The sequence below is a fragment of the Canis lupus genome, chromosome 10 (genome assembly GCF_003254725.2).
Source record: "Canis lupus dingo isolate Sandy chromosome 10, ASM325472v2, whole genome shotgun sequence".
Lineage (NCBI taxonomy): Eukaryota > Metazoa > Chordata > Mammalia > Carnivora > Canidae > Canis > Canis lupus.
The window spans coordinates 22,555,042-22,577,378 of NC_064252.1; the positions used below are offsets into that span (position 1 = coordinate 22,555,042).

The 22,337-nt window shown below is 44.9% G+C and overlaps 1 protein-coding gene across 6 annotated transcripts in view; it reads left to right on the forward strand.

Annotated features, from left to right (window-relative positions):
- EFCAB6 (EF-hand calcium binding domain 6) overlaps nt 1-22,337 on the forward strand; it is a 234,292-nt gene that overhangs the window by 2,087 nt on the left and 209,868 nt on the right. For 4 of the 6 annotated variants that reach the window (XM_049115749.1, XM_035721765.2, XM_035721766.2 and 1 more), the window contains exons 3-4: nt 5,893-5,984; nt 17,572-17,720. In XM_049115749.1, coding sequence (XP_048971706.1) covers nt 5,914-5,984; nt 17,572-17,720 — 220 coding nt within the window. In that variant the 5' untranslated portion in view covers nt 5,893-5,913. Of the gene's footprint in view, nt 1-5,892; nt 5,985-17,571; nt 17,721-22,337 lie in introns of those variants that run through there. The other 2 variants (XM_025457135.3, XM_025457182.3) reach the window with 2 other exon arrangements.

Consider the following 22,337-nt stretch of genomic DNA (forward strand, 5'->3'; position numbering starts at 1 on the left):
ATTGGATTCTTGTAACTTTTTTTTATCATTTTTTTTTTTTAGGATTTTATGTATTTATTCATGAGGGACACACAGAGACAGAGACACAGGCAGAAGGAGAAGCAGGCTCCCTGTGAGGAGCCTGATGTGGGACTCGATCCTGGACCCCGGGATCAGCTCCTGAGCCGAAGGCAGACGCTCAACCACCGAGCCACCCAGGCGTCCCTGATTCTTGTAACTTTTAAATATTAATTCAGCTTCAATGAAATACTACCCAGGATCCACACTGTTTGGGAGAGGAGCTCTAAAGGAAAGGGTTCTGTTTGAGAAAAGTCTAAACAGAACAATCAGTATGTTCAACTTCCAGTACTGAGGAGCTTTGTTTTCTACCTCTTTATCTCTTGGTTTTGACCTTTTACTATCTCTTTTTTGGTTCACTTTGTTTTGGTTGTTTTTCTTCTCTGCATCTATTTGTACTTTTATAACTTCTGCTTCTGCTGCTAGACCTACAGTGACCACTGCTATTCCTGGCTAGTACTTACCGAGCACTTACTGTGTTCCAGGCACAGCCTGGTGGGGCCTCATGTCCATGTTCAAGTTCAGTCCTCACCACCTCCTTCCAGAAGGGAACAGTTGCTTTTTCCATTTTGTCGATGAAGCAAGAGACTCAGAGAAGTGGAGGATCTTCCAAGCAGAGAGATGGTAGAGTGTGCCTTCTACTCCAGGATCGCAGAACGTCTGTGTTCTTGACTAGTGCTTTGGCACTCAAGTATTTATATGCTCTCTAGTCCCCCAAGACTTCGAGATGACCTTTAAGAATATATGTAATACGGTAGGGCATATGGTTGGCTCATCTGCCTTTGGCTCAGGTTGTGATCCTGGGATTGAGTCCCACAGGGAGGGAGATGCTTCTCCCTCGGCCTATGTCTCTGCCTATCTCTCTGTGTCTCATGAATAAATAAATAAAATTAAAAAAAAACGTAATATGATAAAATAAACACATGGTAATCAAGCTCACGAAGACTACAAATAGAATAGAAAAGTAACATCAGGAGGAGAGAAAATACTCAGATTGTCCATAATTGTTAGTATAGTTGGGTTGCCAATTTAGTTGTGTGCTTCTTGTAAACTCAAGAAAAAAGAAAGTTAGGAGAGAGAGAGAGAGAAAATTGAATTTATTTTGTCCAGACAACTAAAGCATCTTTTAAAAAATTATTTACTTATTTACTTATTTGAAAGAGAAAGAGTGAGAGCAAGCAAGGAGATGGAGACGGACAAGCAGACTCTGCTCTGAGTGCAGAGCACGATGTGGGACTTGATCTCATGACCCTGAGATCACGACCTGAGCCTATATCAAGAGTCAGAGCCGCCTGGCCGTCACCCAGGTGCCCCCCGCACTGCCCTGCAAATCAAGCATTTTAATTCCTCTGGAAAACTAAAGCTTTTCTAACGTGTAGGTCTTGATCACAAAGCCTGGACAGGGATTGATTACTACCAAATGGCTAAGGTGTACGCTCCATGTCCTCACAGTTAGGGAGAGGAGGTGAACTACTACATTTGTGTGTGATGAAAGAACTCTGCATGGTTAATGGTTTTCAGTAACACCTGAATTTTATTTTTCCCCTAGGACTTTGTAAATACTGTTGTCCTGTACCCTGGGTCAGTTCTAGTAATTTGTTTGCTTATTTACTTAACAGTTATTTATTGAGCCCTTGCTATATGCCAGGACCTGTTTAGGCATCAAGGATACTGCAGTGAGGGTCACGTCACTGTCCTGATATTCTTGATGCCTCTGCCCTGTCACTTTCTACAGCTTGGGTTTTTTCTGGGCCAACTTCAGTTTTTCCCTCCTTTGTGGTTTTATAAAACCCTGAGAGGACACTCACCACTTACGCCGTAACTGTGCATGTTTCTGCGCCTCTGATCCACGTTCTGTGTGTTCCCAGGACATAAATATAACAGCAGCTACCAAATAGTGGCCACAACCTACTATGTGTCCTGTGATTTAGATACGTTATCCCGGACTCTTCTGCAGCCTGAAGAGCACTGGCACTTAACCATTTTTGGTTCCCTTGACCTTTGAAAAGCTGGTGAAAGCAATATATCCTCTCTCTAGAAAATTTCACAACACTTTTGCATTTGATCTCAGAGGGTTTGGGACGCCTGGGTGGCACAGTCAGTTAAGTGTCTGCCTTTGGCTCAGGTCATAATCCTGAGGTCCTGAGATTGAGCCCCACACAAGCTCCCTGCTCAGCGGGGGGTCTGCTTCTCCCTCTCCCTCTGCCTGCTTGCACTCTCTTGCAAATCAATCAATCAATCAATCAATCTTTAAACAAAAATAATCTCAGAGGGTTGAGGATCTCCAGAAACACGCACATGGACCCTAAATTCCAGGTTAAGAATACTTGCTTTTAAGAGAGATGTTGTTTCTGTTTTGCAAATGAGGAAACTGGGTCCAGGGAAGCTAATTAACTTGGGAGCTGGATGGGAAATAGTGGAACCAATTGGACCCCACGTTTAACTTTAAACTCTTTGTTTTTTCCATTGTCCAAAGTGTAGATGCTCAGTAAATGACTGAGTGTATGGAAGGCTAAAAAGAGAACTTTATAGGGGATGTGTCCCAAAATATGATAAAACATCCATATGATATCAGATTAGACAAGCAGAAAGATTTTTCTCAAGTATTCGGGTTTAGCTGCCAAAATCTTTTGTGTTGCTTGCAACTTTTTCCAAGTGACAATCTCTCCCCTCCTACCCCATGATACCAGTTCCAACAATTTTTGCTTCTGATGCCATTTCTGTTTGGCTGCACACATTTCTTACTCTTGTGTTGAATTATGTTTTCTCTGGATGCCAAGGCAGATGGATGGCACTTTTGTTATGATTCTGATATAAATAGCATCTGTTAAAAACTGGACATTAATACTTATCTGGCAAATAAACAAATGTATCCGTGAAATAGCCCTCTAATTGTGTTTGCCTGTGGCTAAGAAGTGTATTTGATGGTTTCTGACTTGGTGCTTGTGTAGGGGCATTGGATTCATAAGCCTTCTTAATTTCTACCTCACCAAGTTCTGAAGTAATTTTTTAAAAGATTTTATTTTTAGTAATCTCTGTGCCCAGCCTGGGGCTCAAACCCACAGCCCCGAGACGAGTCGCATGCTCCACCCACAGAGCCAGCCAGGCACCCCTGAAGTCATTAATTAATGTCTCCAAATACAGAGAATTCTAAACTGCAGTGGTGTGAAGCCAGTGATGACCTATAGAACTCATCAGAGTGCCACACTTATGCCCAGGGCACTGCTTAGCTTCCAGAATCAAGAGTTAGATTAGCCCAGTCTTCTTGCCCTCGCAGTGTTAGGTGTTGTCCATTGTGGTCCATCGAGAACAAAGCTCCCTGAGTACCTGGCTGTGGGGTAGGCACCGGGTGTGAAGAGCAGCCCATCCCTTCACTGGAGGGGCTCACCAATCAGCAAGGGCCACAGTTGAAGAGCCAACGGAAAGGTCTGGAAGCAGAGAGTCAGAGTGAACATAGAAGTAGGGCTAGAGCGATGGCCTGGGAGGTACCCATACTTTTACTTTATGCTTTTTGTCCCACCTGGCCCCACAGCAAAGGACTGGGATTATAGTATTTTTGACCTTTTTGTCCTTTTCTTTATTAAATGAAACTACTGGCAGAACAAAATGATGAGACCAAATTCTCTGTAAAAGCATGATTAGTGTCGGTTAAGGAAGACAGGAAGGAAGGCCTCACGAAGGAGGGGCTGTGCCCTCCATCTTGACCAGTGAATTGCAGTGTGCAGGCAGGGGAGCTGGGGGGAATCCTTGCAAAAGCATGAACCAAGCTCAGAGGTGAGGAAGGACACGGCCCCCATGGAGGGCTGTGTGAAAAGGCAGCCCTCGTGGAGCACTGGCATCTGGTGGTCGCTCAGGGAGGGGGCAGGTCACTAATGTTGGGAATGAATGATCTTTCCCCCCACAATTAGGGTTTTGACTACTCTGGATACCCTGGAGAAGTATTGCATTTTTTTTTCTTTTTTAAACTTAAATGATTTTCGACTCACAATGTTGCAGAATTGGTACAGAAAGTTCCTCTGTGCCCCCAGTCTCCCCTCTGCCCCCACGATAACATTTTACAGAATAATCATAGTACAACGATCAAAATCAGGATGACGCCATCAGGACAGCACTCGTCACTAAAGCACAGACTGGATTCAAGTCTCAGTAGTTTGACATGCACTCATTTTTTTTTTCCTCTCGGCACATCGTTCTGTGAGATTCTAACACATGTAGAGTTCTGCACGGCATGTTTTTAAGCCAGGGAGTAACACAACTATTTCTGCGTGTTAGAAAGATAAATAGTGGGAACGGGGGAGGATGGGTTACAGGGAGAAGGTGGGACCCAGAAGCAATGTGTGGGGCTCTTCCTGGAATCCAGATGAGTGAGAGTGAATGCAGCTGTGATGTTAAGGGTGGAGAGGGACAAGGAATAGATAGACAAGTGTTTTGCAAGTAAATTGACGGTCTTTGCTAATTGGTCAGAGAGCTGGAGGCCAGAATCAAAGACAGGGATTCCTGCCTTGATTTACCAAGGTTTGAAAGTGGAAGCAAGTTCATTCTTTTGCTCAGTGAGTTTGAATACCCCTGACTGCTAGCCCCTGGCCTGGGATCCGGAGGTATACTGATGACATAAATTAACTTGGCCCTTGCTCTTTTGGAATGTCAAGTCTACGGAGACAGGCATTAACTATATTATCCTCATACAGATAAAACTGAGCGAAGGGCTACAAAGGACCACAGAGGTCGTTGTGGAAGTGTGTAATGGGGGCGTGGCCTAATGTGGGGGTACCAAAGAAGGCTCCCTGAGGAAGTGTTATTTGAACTGACATCTGTGGCATTGGTTTTGGGCGGGAGCAACAGCAGCAGCATCCCCTGGGAACTTTCTAGGGAGGCGAGTTCTCAGGCCCCACCCTTCCCAAGATCTAGATCTAGGATTGGGATCTGGAGCTGGAGCCCAGCCATCTGTTCCTAACCAGCCCTCTGGGTGGTTCTGATGGATGCTCAAACCCACTGATCTTTGCAAGGAGGAAGAGTGCAATTAGGCAGACCCGAGACAAGGATGAGTGGCCTGGAGGGGGGCGCTACCACCCTTGAAAACAGAGCTTCGGTGTAGGAAGACCTTGTCCGAGGGCCAGCCAACAGTCACTGTGGCTAAGGCTCAGGGAAATGGAAACACATGTTTCCACAATCAACAGCACCAAATCCTGCAGTACCAAGGCCAGGGGAAGGGGTACGACAGACGGAGAAGTAGGCAAGGGTCGTCCTGCATGGCCTTGTGATACCATGAAGGACTTTGTAGGGTTACGTGTGTGATTGTGGGGTGTGTGTGTGTGTGTGTGTGTGTGATCTACACATGGGCAGATGAGTGGTGCTCCTACTGTGTTGACATAAGATCACTCCCCTGGGAAACCAACAGTTTAGTATGAATTCGTTTAGAGGACTTGCCTGAGGCTTTTTTTTTTTTTTTTTTTAGATTTTATTTTATTTATTTGACAGAGAGAGGGAGTGTGGGAGAGAGCACCAAGCAGGGGTAGCATCAGAGGGAGAAGCAGGCTCCCTGCTGAGCAGGGAGCCCTATGCGGGGCTTGGTCCCAGGACCCTGGGTCTATGACCCAAGCTGAAGGTAGACGCTTCCCGGACTGAGCCACCCAGGTGCCCCTGGCCTCAGGTTTTTGACACAATTCTCTAGTAAATTGCAAAATCAGCTGATTATTTTGCAGACCCAGAGACTCCATTCTTTTTTTTTTTTTCCAGAGACTCCATTCTTGCAGCTTGGTAAGGTAAATAAGAAAATCTGCCTGCCAATCTGTGCTAACTCATTGCTCTCTTATTTTTCAAAATCCACAAATTCAGAAGTCGTTAATTTTGAAGGAAATGAAACAGAATAGCACCAAAACACACGTTTCCACAATCAACAGCACCAAATCCTGCAGTACCAAGGCCAGGTGAGCCGCTTCGCGTCCCTGACCGCTCGTGTCAGCCGGCGGGGCAGAAGGTGGCCAGTTCGCCGTACCCGTGTTGGGTGTAAGGCCTCCCTGGAGAGAAAGTGCTTTCTTACAAGCTGATGATGATAGTATCATTTCTGTCTGGTTTGTGTCATTTGTGCAGCAAGCACATGCTAAATGCTGATTTTTGGGGCCAAAATTGTCTAAGAACTGCAAGTGTCTATACATCTTACAGTTGAGTGTTCTTAGTTCAGTGCTCAACGTGACTACAAATACTCCACAAGTCTGGGGACATCAGAAAACTGCTTCACCACGGGGCCAGCGGTGCAGGTTTTCCCGGTGGCCACACGCTCAGCTCCCCCGATAGGTGGCAGCAGCAGCAAAACTTTCCCTTGCTGAACTCGGTGGGCAACCGTGGCGACTTTGCCTTGCCAGCATCCTAGGACTAGCTTGGGCCTGGCTGCACTATAAATAGGATGTGTTAACCGCTCCTTGTCTGCTCACAGGAGCTGGGGGAGGGAGCGGAATGGTTTCCAGCTCGTCCGTTTCAAAAGGCTGCCAGGGAAACAGTTTTTGAGATGGGAACAGCTGTCTGACAGCCGACGGGCGGTCAGTTTTCCTGACACCACTTGTTTGTCTGCTGCCTGTTGCCGTATCTGTCATCGAGTTAGGTGTGGGGGTGAGACTGAGCATGGTCACTAGGTAGTGGATTTTCTGAGACACTTTCTGAAATTAGATTTTTGTGTCCGTGATTTAGAAGGCACATTACAAACAAAATGGTGTCAGCTTTTTCTTTAGGATTTGTGTTCCCGCTGATAGAAGTTATCACAAAACCACAACACTCGGTTCAGTTAAACTTAACGTTCGTTATTTTTTGGACTGCCAAAATCAGATGTGGCCCCTGCCGTCATGATGTTAATCGTCTAACAGGGAAGACAGGCACGGGACAGTCAGAAGGGTCTTGGGTGTTAATTGAAGAGACCTTTCTGATGCTGGTCACCAGTTCTCCGGAGGGACCAAGAGTGAGAAATCAGGAGTGATGCTGAAACTTCTGCATTGGGTGGCGAGAAGGCGGGAGATGACCCTAAACGGGATCCAGGTGACCCTAAACTTTGGGGCTGGGGGTTCAGAGGTGTAGTAAAAGCCCCATTTTATTTCACGGAGCGTATAATCCAGGTTGTTGTTTCCCAAATGCGAGTGTGACTCCCAGCTGTAGGGAGAGCAGTGTCGGGAAGGGCCAGCTGTGATGAGAGGCTTCAGAGGAGCACGTAGACAGGGTGATCTAGGAGACCTCGCCGAGGAGGTGATGGTCACATCCCAATCTGTAGGTACCAGGAGTTTACTGGGTGGCGAGAGGGACCCCCAGACTGTGGGAGGCCAGGAGGGGAGAGTGAGGAGGCAGGAGCTAGGCCACGGGCTGGCTGGGCGGCCCGGTAGGCATGTTTTTTCTTTTTTTGTTTTTTTTTTTAATTTTTTAAATTTACTTATGATAGTCACAGAGAGAGAGAGAGGGAGAGGCAGAGACACAGGCAGAGGGAGAAGCAGGCTCCATGCACCGGGAGCCCGACGTGGGATTTGATCCCGGGTCTCCAGGATCGCGCCCTGGGCCAAAGGCAGGCGCCAAACCGCTGCGCCACCCAGGGATCCCCATGTTTTTTCTAACATGCTGCGAGATGCTTATTAAAGACCTTTAAAATAGAAAAGATCCCTGCCCCCCCCCCCCCCCGCCGTCCCCATGTCACATAGCCACTTTTGTCCCTTTTGTGGCCCCTGTCCTCCCGTGAAAACAGGAGGGAGGACATTTCTGTCATTGTGTTCCTAGTTATCTACCCCATTGTACCTTTTCTCTTAACATCATCCTAAACACATTTTTACTTTTCAACATATTTATAATCATTATTTATACTACTCTGTTAAAGCATATTAATGTTGAGATGTTTGTGTTGTATTTTGAATTTGATTTCTGAGTTTGTGTGGGTGTGTCTTGTAGTGTGTGTGTGATGGGGGGTAGGCTTGGAATGTATGCTGCAAGAGGTGATATTGGTTAAAGTGAGGTTCAGGAGGAAGGTGAGAACCCGTGTGGGGATGTGGGGAGCGCGTGAGTAGAGGAGACCCTTGGTGGAGGAAGCCTGTGGCTCAGACACGTGGGGCTGCAGGCCCCGGAGGCAGGTCACTTTATAACCACAGATTTTTCTGCTAAATTGAATTCAGTTGACTGGCTAAATTGTTTTTTACGATACCCTATCATTTGGAATATATTTGTAAATCAGCTTGCATTCTTACAATCCCTATGTTTAGAACAGTAGACGAGGGGTTGCCAGCCGAGTCTAGGATATTGAGGGGAGTGTGAGGCTGGGATCCGGGAGGGGGCACAAACCCCAGAATCCTAATAGTTGATTAGATTGTTATGTAGATGACTTGCTTTTGCTTTTCTACATGTTCTTTTGAGTGGGTTGCAGAATTGTTAGACTGTTTGGCAAACACAAGGTATCCCTTGAGTATGAGCAAGTTTTCTTATTGTTCTATCAACATATGTAGACCTCATTGTGCTCATCTTTGTGTTTATGTGAGAAGGCACACAAGTCATTCGTGCACCCATGCAAGTGTGCATGCACGCACACACACACACACACACACACACCCCTGGCACAGCTGGCAAAAAGCCTAGCATTAAATTCAGGAGAGTTCAAGTCTGGGGCCTCATGAGTGAATTTGGCTTTTCTCTCTGGTTTAATTTCTCTACCTCTAAAAATATGGATAATGGTATCTGATTGACAGGGTTGTCACAGGATTGATGATGAACTGATGGTCAGCAAAATAGGCACTCAATTACTGCTAGGCGCATCTTCTAGAATTGCTTCAATGTAAAACTTGTGGTCTTTTATTTCATTTTGATATTACGCAGGGAACTTTACAGAGCCTCCTTCAAAGACTATAGACTCATACATCAACTTTAGGGTCTCCTAAAGCAGTGGTCTCAGCTGGTTAACACACAAATGGCTGGGTCCCCACCCTCAGAGTTTCTTGTTGGCCTGGGGCAGGGCCTGATAAAATGCATTTTTTAAAAGATTTTATTTATTTATTAATGAGAGACAGAGAGAGAGAAAGAGAGAGAGAGAGAGGCAGAGACACAGGCAGAGGAAGAAGCAGGCTCCATGCACGGAGCCTGACGTGTTAAGGGAACCAACCCCTTCAGTGATGGGGTTGATCCCAGGTCTCCAGGATCAGGCCCTGGGCTGAAGGCGGCACTAAACCGCTGAGTGCCCGGGCTGCCCTAAAATGCATTTCTAAGAAGGTTCTAGGTGATGCTGGTACTACTGGTTGGGGGACTACCATATTTTGAGAACCACTCTTTTAAAAAAAATTATTTATTTATTCATGAGAGACCGAGAGAGAGAGAGAGAGAGGCAGAGACATAGACAGAGGGAGAAGCTGGCTCCCCGTGAAAAGCCTGATGCAGACTCAATCCCAGGACCTTGGGATCATGACCTGAGCCGAAGGCAGACGCTCAACCACTGAGCCACCCAGATGCTCTGAGAACCACTCTTTTAAAGCTACTGTACAAAAAAAAAAAAAAAAAAAAAGCTACTGTACATATCTGTGTGTCTTCTTCTTTTTTTTTTTTTTTAATTTATTTATGATAGTCACAGAGAGAGAGAGGCAGAGACATAGGCAGAGGGAGAAGCAGGCTCCATGCACCGGGAGCCTGATGTGGGATTCGATCCCGGGTCTCCAGGATCGCGCCCTGGGCCAAAGGCAGGCGCCAAACCGCTGCGCCACCCAGGGATCCCTGTGTGTCTTCTTCAATAGCCTTTTAAAACTAATTTTTAAAGGTGGAAAGGAAATGTGTTTTCAAATAATACTATTTGTGACAATAAAAATCCATGTTATTTCTGCATGAGGTGTCTACAGACAGACTAGCTCTTCTCCTCCTTGGGGTGAACTGAAGATGGCATCTCTCAGGAAAAGTCCTGAACCCCAGAGAGAGAGTAATTTAGGTCACATTCTCAGCCACTTGAGGACAGGACACTTGCATTTCTACCTGCTGCGTCAGCATCGTTGTTCACACAGTGGGGATACCCTTTCTTGTACTTGAAGCGCATGTTGCATTTTTCCAAAAATCCTGAGTTAGACGGTGAGCTGCTGCCAGTCGGGCAGTTCATACTTCTCCTTCCATCCCTCCACCCTCACCCATGCGTGGCTGGCTGTATTTGCTGAAGAATGAGTGAATCGCTGAGAGGATAGTTGCTTGGAAAATGTCCATACCATGAATGTTCAGGTCGAGTACCAAATAGGCTCTGTTGTCAGAACTACCTGGATCTGGCTCTCTGGAATATTCACATTGTAAGTGAAGTCTCACTGGCTTTTATGATCCTGCAATCGGTAGAAATTAGAACTGGAGAAGACCCAACAGGTCATCCAGACCATTCTCCTGCTGGAAGAGGATTATTCCCTGCAGTGTGCTCAGTAGCATTAGGAAGAATTACTTTTCATATGATTATTATTTTTTTTCATGCTGTCTTCAACTAAGTGTTTCTTGAATTGAATCACTTTGTATTCAAGTAATAAAATGCACAACAGGCAGTACATTTCTGGGTGATTATCTCACTCCTCAGGTGGTGTAATAAGGCATGAGGCCAAAGCCCTGGCATGCCTTATTGTTATTAGGAAGGGAATTTATGGATAAAATAAAGCAAGTGGTTATTTGCATCAGCAATAACCACAACCAGGAATGCAGTTCCAGCAGGTCCTCCCTACGTGCTTGCAGAGTGGGTTGAGGCAGGGGACGAGCGCTCCTAACCAGCCAGGCAGCTTGGGGAGCCAGAGATGTGCCACCTTGTGCAAGGAGCATGTTATGAGTTCTGTAAAAAGCACCAGGAAGGCCTTGGTCACGGTGACCGTCTGAACTTGATGCCTGGGACGAGCTCTCCTCCCAGACCCGGCTCTGCTCAGCAGCTGCGCAATCCTGGGCACCTTGCTGGCCTGTTCCGAGTGTCAGCCTCCTCCCCGGAGAAATGGGAAGCGCAGTAAGTGGTTGGACATGAGGAGGCTTCAGTGATGGGGTTTCATAAATCTTAAGCACGTTTCCTGGCTCATAGTTGCCGGTAGATGCTCATTGAATGAGTCATTTTTTTCCTTCTTCAAATTCTTCATGAGATTGATTGAGTTTCTGGTCTCTTCACTTCTTCGGTCCCTTCCAATTATTTCAGTTATACTGAGAATTGCCATCATTCTCAGGGCTCATTTCTGAGCAGGATGTGCACAATGGCATCCCTTCTCCAGCACACACTCGCCCCTTCCTGTATCACACCCACGTTTCAAAACCTTGCCTCCGGGTGGATCCAGCACTCTGCACCCGCCCCCCCCCCCCCCCCCCCCCCGGGCCTGGCTCTCGAGCTGATGCCCATGGACCTCAGATGTGCTCTTACAGCTCCCTGCTCGCCGTTCTACTTCTCCCACCTTCCCCTGGCCGTCTCTTCTAGACGACTTTTTGTGTCATTTCTCAATCCTGGACGCCTCTTCTGTTCTTGCTTGCCACTGGTGGCCAGATTCCTATTTCCCGGAGGAAACAGGCCCAAGCCCCAGGGAACCCTCCCACCCAGTCGTCGCCACATCTGTGTCCACCGCCTTCTCCATCAGGAGCCATGAACCGATGGTGCTCCTAAAAAGGGCTCGTCCATGAGCTGGGATCCTGTCTCACTGGTGAAGCCGGGGGACCGGGCAACCTCTCCTTTCCATCCCGCCCGTACTGTGCCTCCTGCTGGATTGCTACCTGGAGTATTCACACGTGCTCCCCATTGTCCTGGAGCCCTATCCCGCCCCAGTTATCACAGTCCTCTGAGTTTACATGCGAAATTGCCCTGTTCCACCAGTGTGGCGCCTCTTCCGGTTCCCAGGACCACCTGCATGGCTTAATCCAAAGCTATTCTTGGTCCTTACCTTCTGTGCTGATCACTGTAGCGTTGGACACACACCATCTCTCCATTTTGAAACATGTTCCTCACTTGGTTTCCAGGACACTCCAGTCTCCTCCTCATTTGCTCCTTTCTCACTGGCTGCTCTTTGTCATCTTTTGCTAGTTCCTCTCCATCTCCCAGAACTCTGAGTGTTGGAGCACCCCAGAGCTCAGCTCTGGCACATGTTCTCTCTTCACACCTTCTTGCGCCTTACATGTCCATTGTGTGCTGACAGTCCCCACACTTGTGTCTTCAGCCCTGGTCTCTTCCCAGAACTCAGGCTCGTATAGCCCTGGTCTCTTCCCAGAACTCAGGCTCGTATATCCAGCTGCCTATTCAGTATCTCCCCTGGGAGATCTAACAGGCATCTCTGACTTAACATGCGCAGAGTGGAACTCCTGATCTTCCCCTCCAAACCTATCCTGCCAGGGTCTCTCCCCTCTCAGTTAATGACTACCACTTCTCCCGCAAGCCAGATCAAACCTGTAAGAGAATACAATTGACCCTGCCTTCAGAACATACTTAGAATCTCACATTTCCCAACACTTGCACCGAAACCACCTCTATCCAAGCCACCATCTTCTCTTGCATGCATTATTTCAGTGGACTTATAGTTGGTGCCTCTGTTTCCTCCTCTGCCCCTCTAAATCCATTCTTGATGTATGGCCAGAGGGATCCTTTAAATGCAAAGGCCAGATCATAACCCTGTACTTAATTGGCCCTCTTCTCTGTATATGGCTTCACATATAACTCTCGGAGTGAGCCCGTCACCAGAGCCTACCCGGCTTTCCTCTGTCTGGCCTCCTTTTGCCTCTTTGTCCTCTTAATGCATCCTTCCCTTTCTGGCCTCTGTCCTACCTGTGCTCAGTGTCATCTGTTCTCCTCTGCTCTGTGTATCTTCATAGTACTTTTTAACTTGTATCATTTCCTTAATTATTGTTTGTCTTCCAGTCCTAGGATAAAAGGCCCATGAGGTCCATGATTTTGCCAGTTTTGTTCATTGACCCCTAAACCTCTAGAAGGAAGCTCAATAAATGTATTTTGACTGTATGGACACATACTAAGCCATGTTCTTCTGGAAATTTACCCATGCTATGATTCTAGGTTTCAGATAAATTTATCTACTTGATGAAAGATGCATGTGGGACTCTGCTGTCAGATGCGCATGGCTTCAGCCCTGGTATGGCCCCTGCTCACAGGGACCTGTGCATATGAGACAAATCTAGACCCATACCATGCCAGGGTGTCAGGGACTGCCCAAAGAGAGGTAGACCAGAGCACCATCCAGTGTGTATTTCTTACACATTAAAAAAAAATTCTGATTCATTTCTTTAACTCTGTAAACTTGAGATTCTTAAAGTCTAGCACTTTAGTGCCATTGTCAACTGATTCTTTATACTGAAATAGTGCCACACACATCCATCTATTTTTGAATATTAAATAATTATGCACTTGCATTTAAATGTGAAGTCCAGTAGGGAAAACCTCCTTTTCTTCTTTTTCTTTTTCCTTTTCCTTTTCTTTTTCTTTCCTGAGAAGGTTTGCGAAGTTGGGAACCTCAGACGAGTGAGGCTGTAAAGCTTTCCTTGTGGCACTAGAGCTGGGTGCCTTTTATTTCCTTTCTTACTTAATTGCTCAGCTAGAACCTTCAGTACAATGTTGAATAGATGGTGAGAGAATATATCCTTGCCTTTTTTCCGATTTTAGGGGGAAGGCTTTCAGCCTTTGTTCTTTTACCATTCTGTATGATATTTGCTATTGGTTTTTCATTGATGCCCTCTGTTGGGTCACGGAAGTTCCATTTTATTCCTAGCTTATTGAGTGTGTTTATCATGAAAGGGTATAAGGTTTTGTGAAATGCTTTCTCTGCATCTATTGAGGTGGTCATGTTTTTTCTTGATTGTATTAATGTGGTGTATTATAGTGATTGATTTCTATATGTTTAACCACCCCTGAGTTCCTGGGATAATCTCACCTGGTCATGACATCTCATTTTTTTATATGTTGTTGGATTCCATTTGGAATCAATTTTTTAAAAGATTTTATTTATTTATTCATGAGAGACACACAGAAGAGAGAGAGAGAGAGAGAGAGAGAGAGGCAGAGACACAGGCAGAGGGAGAAGCAGGCTCCACGCAGGGAGCCCAACGTGGGACTCAATCCCTGGTCTCCAGGATCACACCCTGGGCTGAAGGCGGCGCTAAACCGCCTGAGCCACCCAGGTTGCCCTATTTGCAAGCAATTTGTCAGAGATTTTTCCCCCCCTATCTTTAGCTTTCTTTTCTTCTGATGTCTTTATCTGGATATGGTAATACTAGCCTCATAGAATGTGTGGGTAAGTGTTCCCTCTTACTCTGTTTTTTGAAGGATTGATTGATTTTAATTATGCTTTGTTAAACTTTTTAAAAAGATCGTTATTTAAAAGAGAGAGAGAGGCAGAGACACAGGCAGAGGAAGAAGCAGGCTCCAGGCAGGGAGTCTGACGTGGGACTTGATCTAAACCGCTGAGCCACCCAGGCTGCCCTTTTTTAAATGTTTGGTAGAACTTACCAGGAAACGCATCTGGTTCTGGCCTTTCTTCGTAGGAAGCTTTTGACTTCTAATTTAATCTCTTTACTTGGTATAGGTCTACAGATTTTCTGTTTCTTCTTTAGTCAGTTTAAGTAGCTTGTGTCTTTAAGAATTTTTCTATTTTGTGTAGATTAGCTAATATGTGGGCATACAGTTGTTTTCAGTATTCCCTTAACCTTTTTGTTTTTGTGAGATCTGTAGTAATATTCTTTCTTTCATTCCTGATTTTTGTATATGCAATATTTCTCATTTTTTCTTGGAGAATCTAGGTAAGACTGTCAGCTTTGCTGATCTTTTCAAAGAACTACCTCTTCATTTTGTTGGCTTTGTCTTTTCAATGTCATTCATTTCTGCTCTGATCTTTATTATTTCCTTTATTCTGTTTAGTTTGGCTTAGTTACTCTTATTTTTCTAGCTTCTTAAGAAAGAAGATTGTTATAAATTTGAGGTTTTCTTCTTTTTAAAAATGCTATAGGCATTTATAGCTATAAATTCCCCTCTAAGCATTACATCCCATAATGTTTGGCATGTGTACCTTCATTTTCATCCATCCAAAAATATTTGCTAATTTCACTTATGAGTTTTTTTTTTTTACCCTCTTTGATCCTCTGGGGTTAGTTAAGAGTGTATTAATTTCAATATATTTGTGAATTACTCAATTTCTTTCCATGATGGATTTCAATTTCATTCCAGTGTGGTTAGAGAACACACTTTGATTATTTCAAGGTCTTAAAATTTATCAGGATATGTTTTATGTCTTAACATATGATTTATCCTGAATAATGTTCCATGTACACTTGAGAAGAATGTATATCCTGCCATTGTTGGGTGGAGTGTTCTTTAAATTCCTGTCAGGTCTGATTGGTTTATGGTGTTCTGGCCCTCCATTCCCTTGTTGATCTATATAGTTATTCTGTCCACCATTAAAAGTGGGCATTGAAGTCTTCAGCTGTTACTGTGCAAGTATGTGTTTCTCCTTTTGGTTTTATCCGTTTTTGCCTCATGTATATTGGGGCTCTGTTCTTAGGTACATATGTGTTTATGTTACCTTCATTTATTCTTTCTCTAATGTTTTTTTTCTTTATGTAAATTTGCATTTCTGACCTGTATCATTTTTCCTTCTTTCTGAAGACTGTAACTTAAAAAAATATATATTTTATTTATTTACTTGAGAGACAGAGACCGAGAGAGAATGAGTAGGGAGAGCAGTAGAGGGAGAGGGAGATGCTCAGCAGGAAGGGCTTGATCCCAGGACCCTGAAGAAAACAGACGTTTAACTGACTGGCCTCCCAGATGCCCCAACTCTCTCTCTCTCTTTTTTTTTTTTTTTAAAGCAGGCTTGCTGGTGACACATTTCCTTAGTTTTTGTTTGTATAAGAAAGGTATTTAGTTGCCTTTAACTTTTGAAGGAAAGTTTTGCTGGATACAGAATTCTAGGTTGGTGGGTTTTTCTTCTTTCTATATTTCAAATGTAGAAAATATGCTTTATTTGTTCATTATATAAAGAAATTTATATAATACAAAATATATTTTATATATTTATGTTTATGTATATATACAAATATATAAATTTATATACGTAAATTCATATAAATATAAAATTTATACTTTAAATATTTCACCCCACTCTTTTCTTGCTTGCATGGTTCCTAAAGGTAAGTATGTATGAGTCTTTCTTTCCTTCCTTCTTTTCTCCTTTTTTTCTTGCATGTCATAAATTTTTTGTTGAAAACTAGACACTTTCAATAACATGGCAATTTTTGAAATCATATTCTTTCCACTTTTCATGTTTTGGATTTTGTTTTCTGACTCTTCTAAACCAACTTTGTGAAGTCTGTAGGTTTGGTCGTGGATGGCCACTGAAGTGTGTGATGGATTAGCTGAGTGGTCAGCTTATGACCAGAGAGATATATCCTTAAATGCCTGTAAACAACAGTCTTCCAGTCTTCGCCAAGGGGCCCTTCAAGTGTGTTGGAGATTCCTTTAGTCCTTTGCCAGGCAGTTCACACCCCTTCCTTAGGCTTCACTTCCTGTTTGTGCAGAGCCTCACGGTCAACGATAGGTGAGAGCATAAGGCCTTGCTCAGTTCTTTCCCGAGCAAGAGCAAGCACACAGTCCTGGGCAGCCCTGGGCGTGCTTACAACTCTGCATGTGTGAGTGGCTTTCTAGGTCCAGGGACATGTGAGAGCTTCTCAAAGCCCATGTGGGTGTTTCATTCCCCAACTTGTCCTTGAAGGTTTCTGGTTAGTCTATTATTTATTTGCTCCATCTGTTTACCTCCTCAGGCAGCCCAGAAGTTGAGACAATAGTCGTGTCTGATTTTTTTCAACAAATGCCTTTTATCATTTTCTGGGCTTGAAGGAGCTTCCAACTCTGTTCTGCTCTTTCCAGTGATGGGAAGACTGCTGGGTTGTCACTGAAATTACAGGCTGTTAGTTTCTAGGCTTCTGCTGATTTGGGGGCAGGGGCAGGTGAGGACAAGGGAAAGTTGAAATGTCACAGAACTTGGTGTTCATACTGAGATATCACCATATTTCATGAATAAGGTGTTCTTAGATTGCTCTAAACCTTTGGTTAATTTCCAGAGTTCTGAAAAAGTTGGTTCTGACCATTTTTGCCAGTTTTCTTATTATTTTCATGGAAGAGAGGATCTTCAGAGGTCCTTATTGCACCATTTTTGGTGCTGTTGTTTCCTGCTCTCCTCTGACAGTGATGGATAGGCAGTGAGGCAGTTTGAGAGACCATAGGGAATCCAACTTTCCACCTTAATTGCCCACCAAAGAAATGAGTCAGTGGTAGTCCAGAGACAGATGGATTTTCCTATTAGAGAATTTCTTTATTTTCCCATTTTTGAAAATTATTGGATCTGCTAGAAACGAGTCTAAAATCATGATTTTTGTATTCACTTTAAGAGGAGTTTTTGAAACGTTGGCAAGAAGGTCATGACTAGCATTTTTAGAGTCTCCAGCAATCCTTTCAGAAAAGGAACAGATCAGAGGTTGGCCACCTTTGTAATGTGTGCTTAAAGATAATGTAATCTGTTTTCTTTTACGTCACAGGGATTTAATGTGCAAAATGGCAATTATACCAGATTGGCAAACTTCGTATCCTCACACAGGAAAGCTCAAGAATTTAAGACCTCATTCTTCACCATGTAGAGTGTATTCAAGGAACAGTTTCCAAAATATGTTCAGACCTTCTTCTTCAAGTGAGTATTCATGAAGCAATAACACTAACAGTAGATATCATTTAAAAATGTTTAGTATGCACCAGACTCCACAAAAGCTTTGCATATCATTTAACCGCACGCAGTAGAGCTACAAAGTAGATTCTGTTACTGTCCTTGTGTTCTTTATGGGGAAACTGAGATGGGTTGATTAAACCACTTGCCCAAAAGTTACATAGTTTAAAAGAGGCAGGGTTAGGATATGAACCTAGACAGTGGGATTCCAGAATCTGTGGACTTAACTACTATACCTCCTCACTTAGTTTTTCTTAATTAGTAGACAATTTTTTGAGCAGTTTTAGGGTTACAGAGAAATGGAGCTGAAGTGCTGAGAGTTCCCATACACCCCTTCACTTCCCACCTCCGGTGTCCCCCATTATTAACACCTTGCGTTATTAGTGAGGTACCTTTGTTACCATGGATGAGCCATTATTGATCCATTGTTATTAACTAAAGCCTGTAGTGTACAGTAGAGCTCATTCTTTGTGTTGTATGTTCTCTGGGTTTTCATAAACATCTAAGGACATGTATCCAGCATTATGGTATCACACAATCGTTTCACTGCCCTAAAAATCCCCCATATTCCTTCTGCTCATCCCTTCCTGCCCCTAGTCTCAGTAGCCACTGGTCATCTTACTGTCTTCAGAGTTTTGCCTTTCCAGAATGTTCTAGAATTGGAGTGGTACAGTACGTAGCCTTTTCAGATGGGCTTCTTCCACTTAGAAGTGTGCACTTAGGGATCCTTCCTGTCTTTTCATGGTATGATAGTTCACTTTTTAATCTCTGAATAATATTCTCTTTTATGGATGTGCCCCAGTTAGCCTATCTCATCACTCCTGAAGGGCGTCTTGGTTGCTCTCACATCTTGGCCAATCGTGAATAAAACTGCAATAAACATTTTCCAAACCCCGATATGTGACAAGAACTGTCGTAGGTACTGAGGATAAACAGATGGGTCCAGTGGAGCCCCTGCCCAGGAGGCACTCATGGTCTAGAGAGGGGGATAAAGAATTTTCCTTGCGTGAGCCAGATGCTACCAGAACAGAAGCTTGTGCACAGCAAGCACAGTGGGTGCATACCCTGAGGCTCTAGGAGACCTCGAAGGGGATAGAGGCAAGGATACCCTGAAATCTGCCTTGTGAGGGGGCCAAGGGGAGGCATTCTAGTCAAGTCATACTGGACACTGTGCTTCCTCACTGGGCAAGACTTGAATCACATGGTCACAGGCATCATCTACCCAGGAGCCTGGAAATACAGACCTCAGGATGGATGAATGTCTCCCTAGATTACAGGGTTTCTGTTTCTAAGGGAAGAAGGGAGAATGGATTCAGCTAGCAGCTTCCAGCACCATTCAGCAGCTCCACGTGTACAGTACAGTGTACTTTGGACACATCTGAGTTCACCTGTCTGCTCCTACAGAGAAGTCTGGAGTGAAGTGAGATTGCTGGATCAAAGGGCTTCGCCACTGAGGCTCTTGATGAGCTCCACCACGCTGCCCTCTAGAAGTGTGTGCCTGGGCACATGCCCACAAATAAGACTTAGAAGGGTTTGTCCTGGAGTATCCTAACACAGATTATTATCTTTTACATCGTCTCCACTTGATGTGCAAAGACAATATTCTGTTGTGATTCCTCTTGCCTTTCTGTAACAGTCAAGGTAGTTTTGATTCTCCAGTTTGTCAGCTTTCTGAGTTTCTTTTCTGAGCTGCCTATTGATAACCCTTTGCCCATTTACCTGCAGTGGGTCTTTCTGGTGATTTGTAGGAGCTCTCCCTGTGCGGGAGGTGTTAACCCTTCATCTGCCTTACATGCCATCAGTGTCTCTTTTTCCCTTTTGTCATTTGCCTTCTATTTTTACTGATGGTAATTCTCAATACTGAATTATCTTTTCTTGTTTAAATTAAGTCTCCTAGAACCATTTGCCTCCCCAGAGGTGGTCACCATGAGGTATTTGGCTGGTCCCTCTCTCATGCGTGCACGTGTAGATGGAGGTGACATACTTGTGTAACTTGTATATTAAATTGGCACTGCTCACAGAGTAAACCACAGATGAGATAACCTGTTTCCTTTTAAAATGTTTTTTGTTTTATGTTCAGATTTGAAAAATTTCTATTGACCTGTCTGTCTATTCACTAGGCTATTCTTTATCACATATAGTCTGCTGTTAAGCAGATCAAATGAGTTTTTCACTTCTGATATTGTATTTTTAATTTCAGGCTTTGACGTGTGCTCTAAAAAACAAAACAAAACAAAACAAAACAGTTTCCTTTTCTATGCTGAAATCCCCTGTACATGCAACGCGTTGTCAAGTTTTCCTGTAATCTCTTGAACGTGTTTACCATTCTTCCCTTAAATACCTGATCCTTCCTCCATCTGTTCTCTCTCTGGATCCTCTGTTTTTGCTCTTGATTAGGTCACCTTTCCTCATTTCATTTGTCTTGCACTTTTAAAAAGATCTAATAGCAGACATTTGTATGAAGCGCAGTGGAAACAAGTGACTAGCACAGCCAGGAAAGAGGATGCCTCTTCTCTTAGGCTTCACATGAGCTTGGCTGGCGTGGTTTCATCTCCAGACCGAGCTGTGTCTGGACTCGGTCGCAATTGCCACTGGTTTCAAATACTGCCTTTCAGCACTCTAGAGACAGCCCTGGTGAGACTCTAGGCTTTTCTGCTTCCTTCTGGGTTGGCCCATCGGGGAGAGTGCTCTGCATTACAGTCACCCTGCTGGTTTTAGAGGGTCTCTGGAGGGGGGGGGGGCCTCTCTGTGTCCCCCCGCCCAGCTCCTACTTTTTGGCACCTCAGAAAGCCTCTCTCTGCTTTGCCATCCTACTACCCCCAGGTTTCAGTGGGCCGTTGAGGTCAGTTCCACGAAGGGCAGGGTGCCTCAGAAGGCCTCGCCTCCATACTACTGCCCTGTCCTCAGCCTTTGGGGAGCACCTGCCTTACACTTCCAGAAAAGCCCACCCTCCTGGGGCCACATTGCACAGCTCTGCACCTCGCCCGCAGTTCTGGTTTACCACTTCTACCCCCACAGGAAGACCCAAGAGGCTGGGCTCGGATTCGCTCTGTGGATTGAAGCCCCCCGGCCTTTGAACCCATCACACCTGTCCACGTGTGGCCACTAAATAGCTGGTTCTCTTTTCTGCACCCTAGTCTAGAATGAATTTGCTTTACTCCGTCGGACTCTGTAAGGATAAAAGTGTTCTGGGTTGTTCCTCTTGGAGGAGTGGCTTGCCCTTTCTGGGATCTCTAGGTTCTTTACCTTCCTCAGTTCTCCGGTGGGTTTAAAAACTATATACTTCAGCTTATCCCACTTGTTCTCGTTGTGAGGGTGAGAGTGACAGTCTGTTGTGACTGTAGATTCTAATCGGATGTAAAAGATTTTGTCAAATTGCCCTCCAGAAAGATTATATCAATTTGTCCTCCCACCAGCAGGTTATGCAAGTGTGGTTACTGCTTTCATTTTAAATCTGGGAAAGTGCCTTAGGCACGTGAAAGAAAAAGTTTCACTTCAAATGCCAAGGAGTTTCAAACCAATATTTATGATACATTTAAATTAGAATTATTGATTTGCAAAGATGCGGCTTCTTGGAAAGCAACTAATAATATATACGAAAAGTCTGAAAAAAGATTTCAAGGTGAACAAAAGTTAACAGGAGAGGCTCCCTCTACAACACTGGAGGCAGCAGGAGGAGTTCTGGGCTGGGTGCGCAGAGGGAAAAATCGTGTTCCCCAGCCCATGTGGCATCAGGCAGCTCCTCCCTGCGAGTCAGCTGCTTCTGAGAGCCCAGCAGCAGTCAGAAATGGAGAGGGGAGCATGACAGGATCCCTGGGAGTCTTGTGGGAGATGTAAGTCTCTTTTCCCTCCAAGCTGTGTGCCCAGCTCTCTCCCCCGAGTCTGTCCCCTCCTAGGCGAGCTGCTGGCTCCACGTCCCTACATACCATGAATAACGGAAATGATAGCCCCATCCAGACTTCCCTCCTGAGCTTCAGCTTAGGTCTCCAGTTGCTTGGGCTTCATCTGCTGGGCGTCTCAGACGTGAGCCGGCCAACCAGATCTCTTGGTTCCTGGTGTTCTCCTTCTCAGGAAAGGGCACCATCATCTATGTGGTTCCTCTAGCCCGGCCTCAGTTATTGTTGGTTTCTTCCTGCCCTGCCCTGCTGAGCCAGTCCATCAGCAAAACCTCATCTGCTCTGTCTCTAGGCTACCTCTAGTCTGCTTCCTCCCCTTTCCCGCCCCCACATCTAGGGCTGCTACGTGGTTCAGGCCACAGTCACCTCTTCTTGGACCCTTGGAATTGCCTCATCTCTGGGCTTCCGCCCTCATTTCTTGCCCCTCTAGAATCTACTCTTTACATAGCAGGTAGAGTGATTTGTGAACACAAGCATATATTAGAGGAGATCAGTGCCTTGCTTGAACTCTCCTGAGCCTTCCCACTGCATGTGGAGACCGCCCCAGTCCTTGCGCTGACACTAAAGCATCACCCCACCCCACTCTTAGCAATTTCTGCCCTCTGTCTCACATGACAAACACATGCTCTGTCTACCTTTTGCTTTTCTGGACACATCAAGCTCATTCCTGCTCAGGGACCCTTTACTG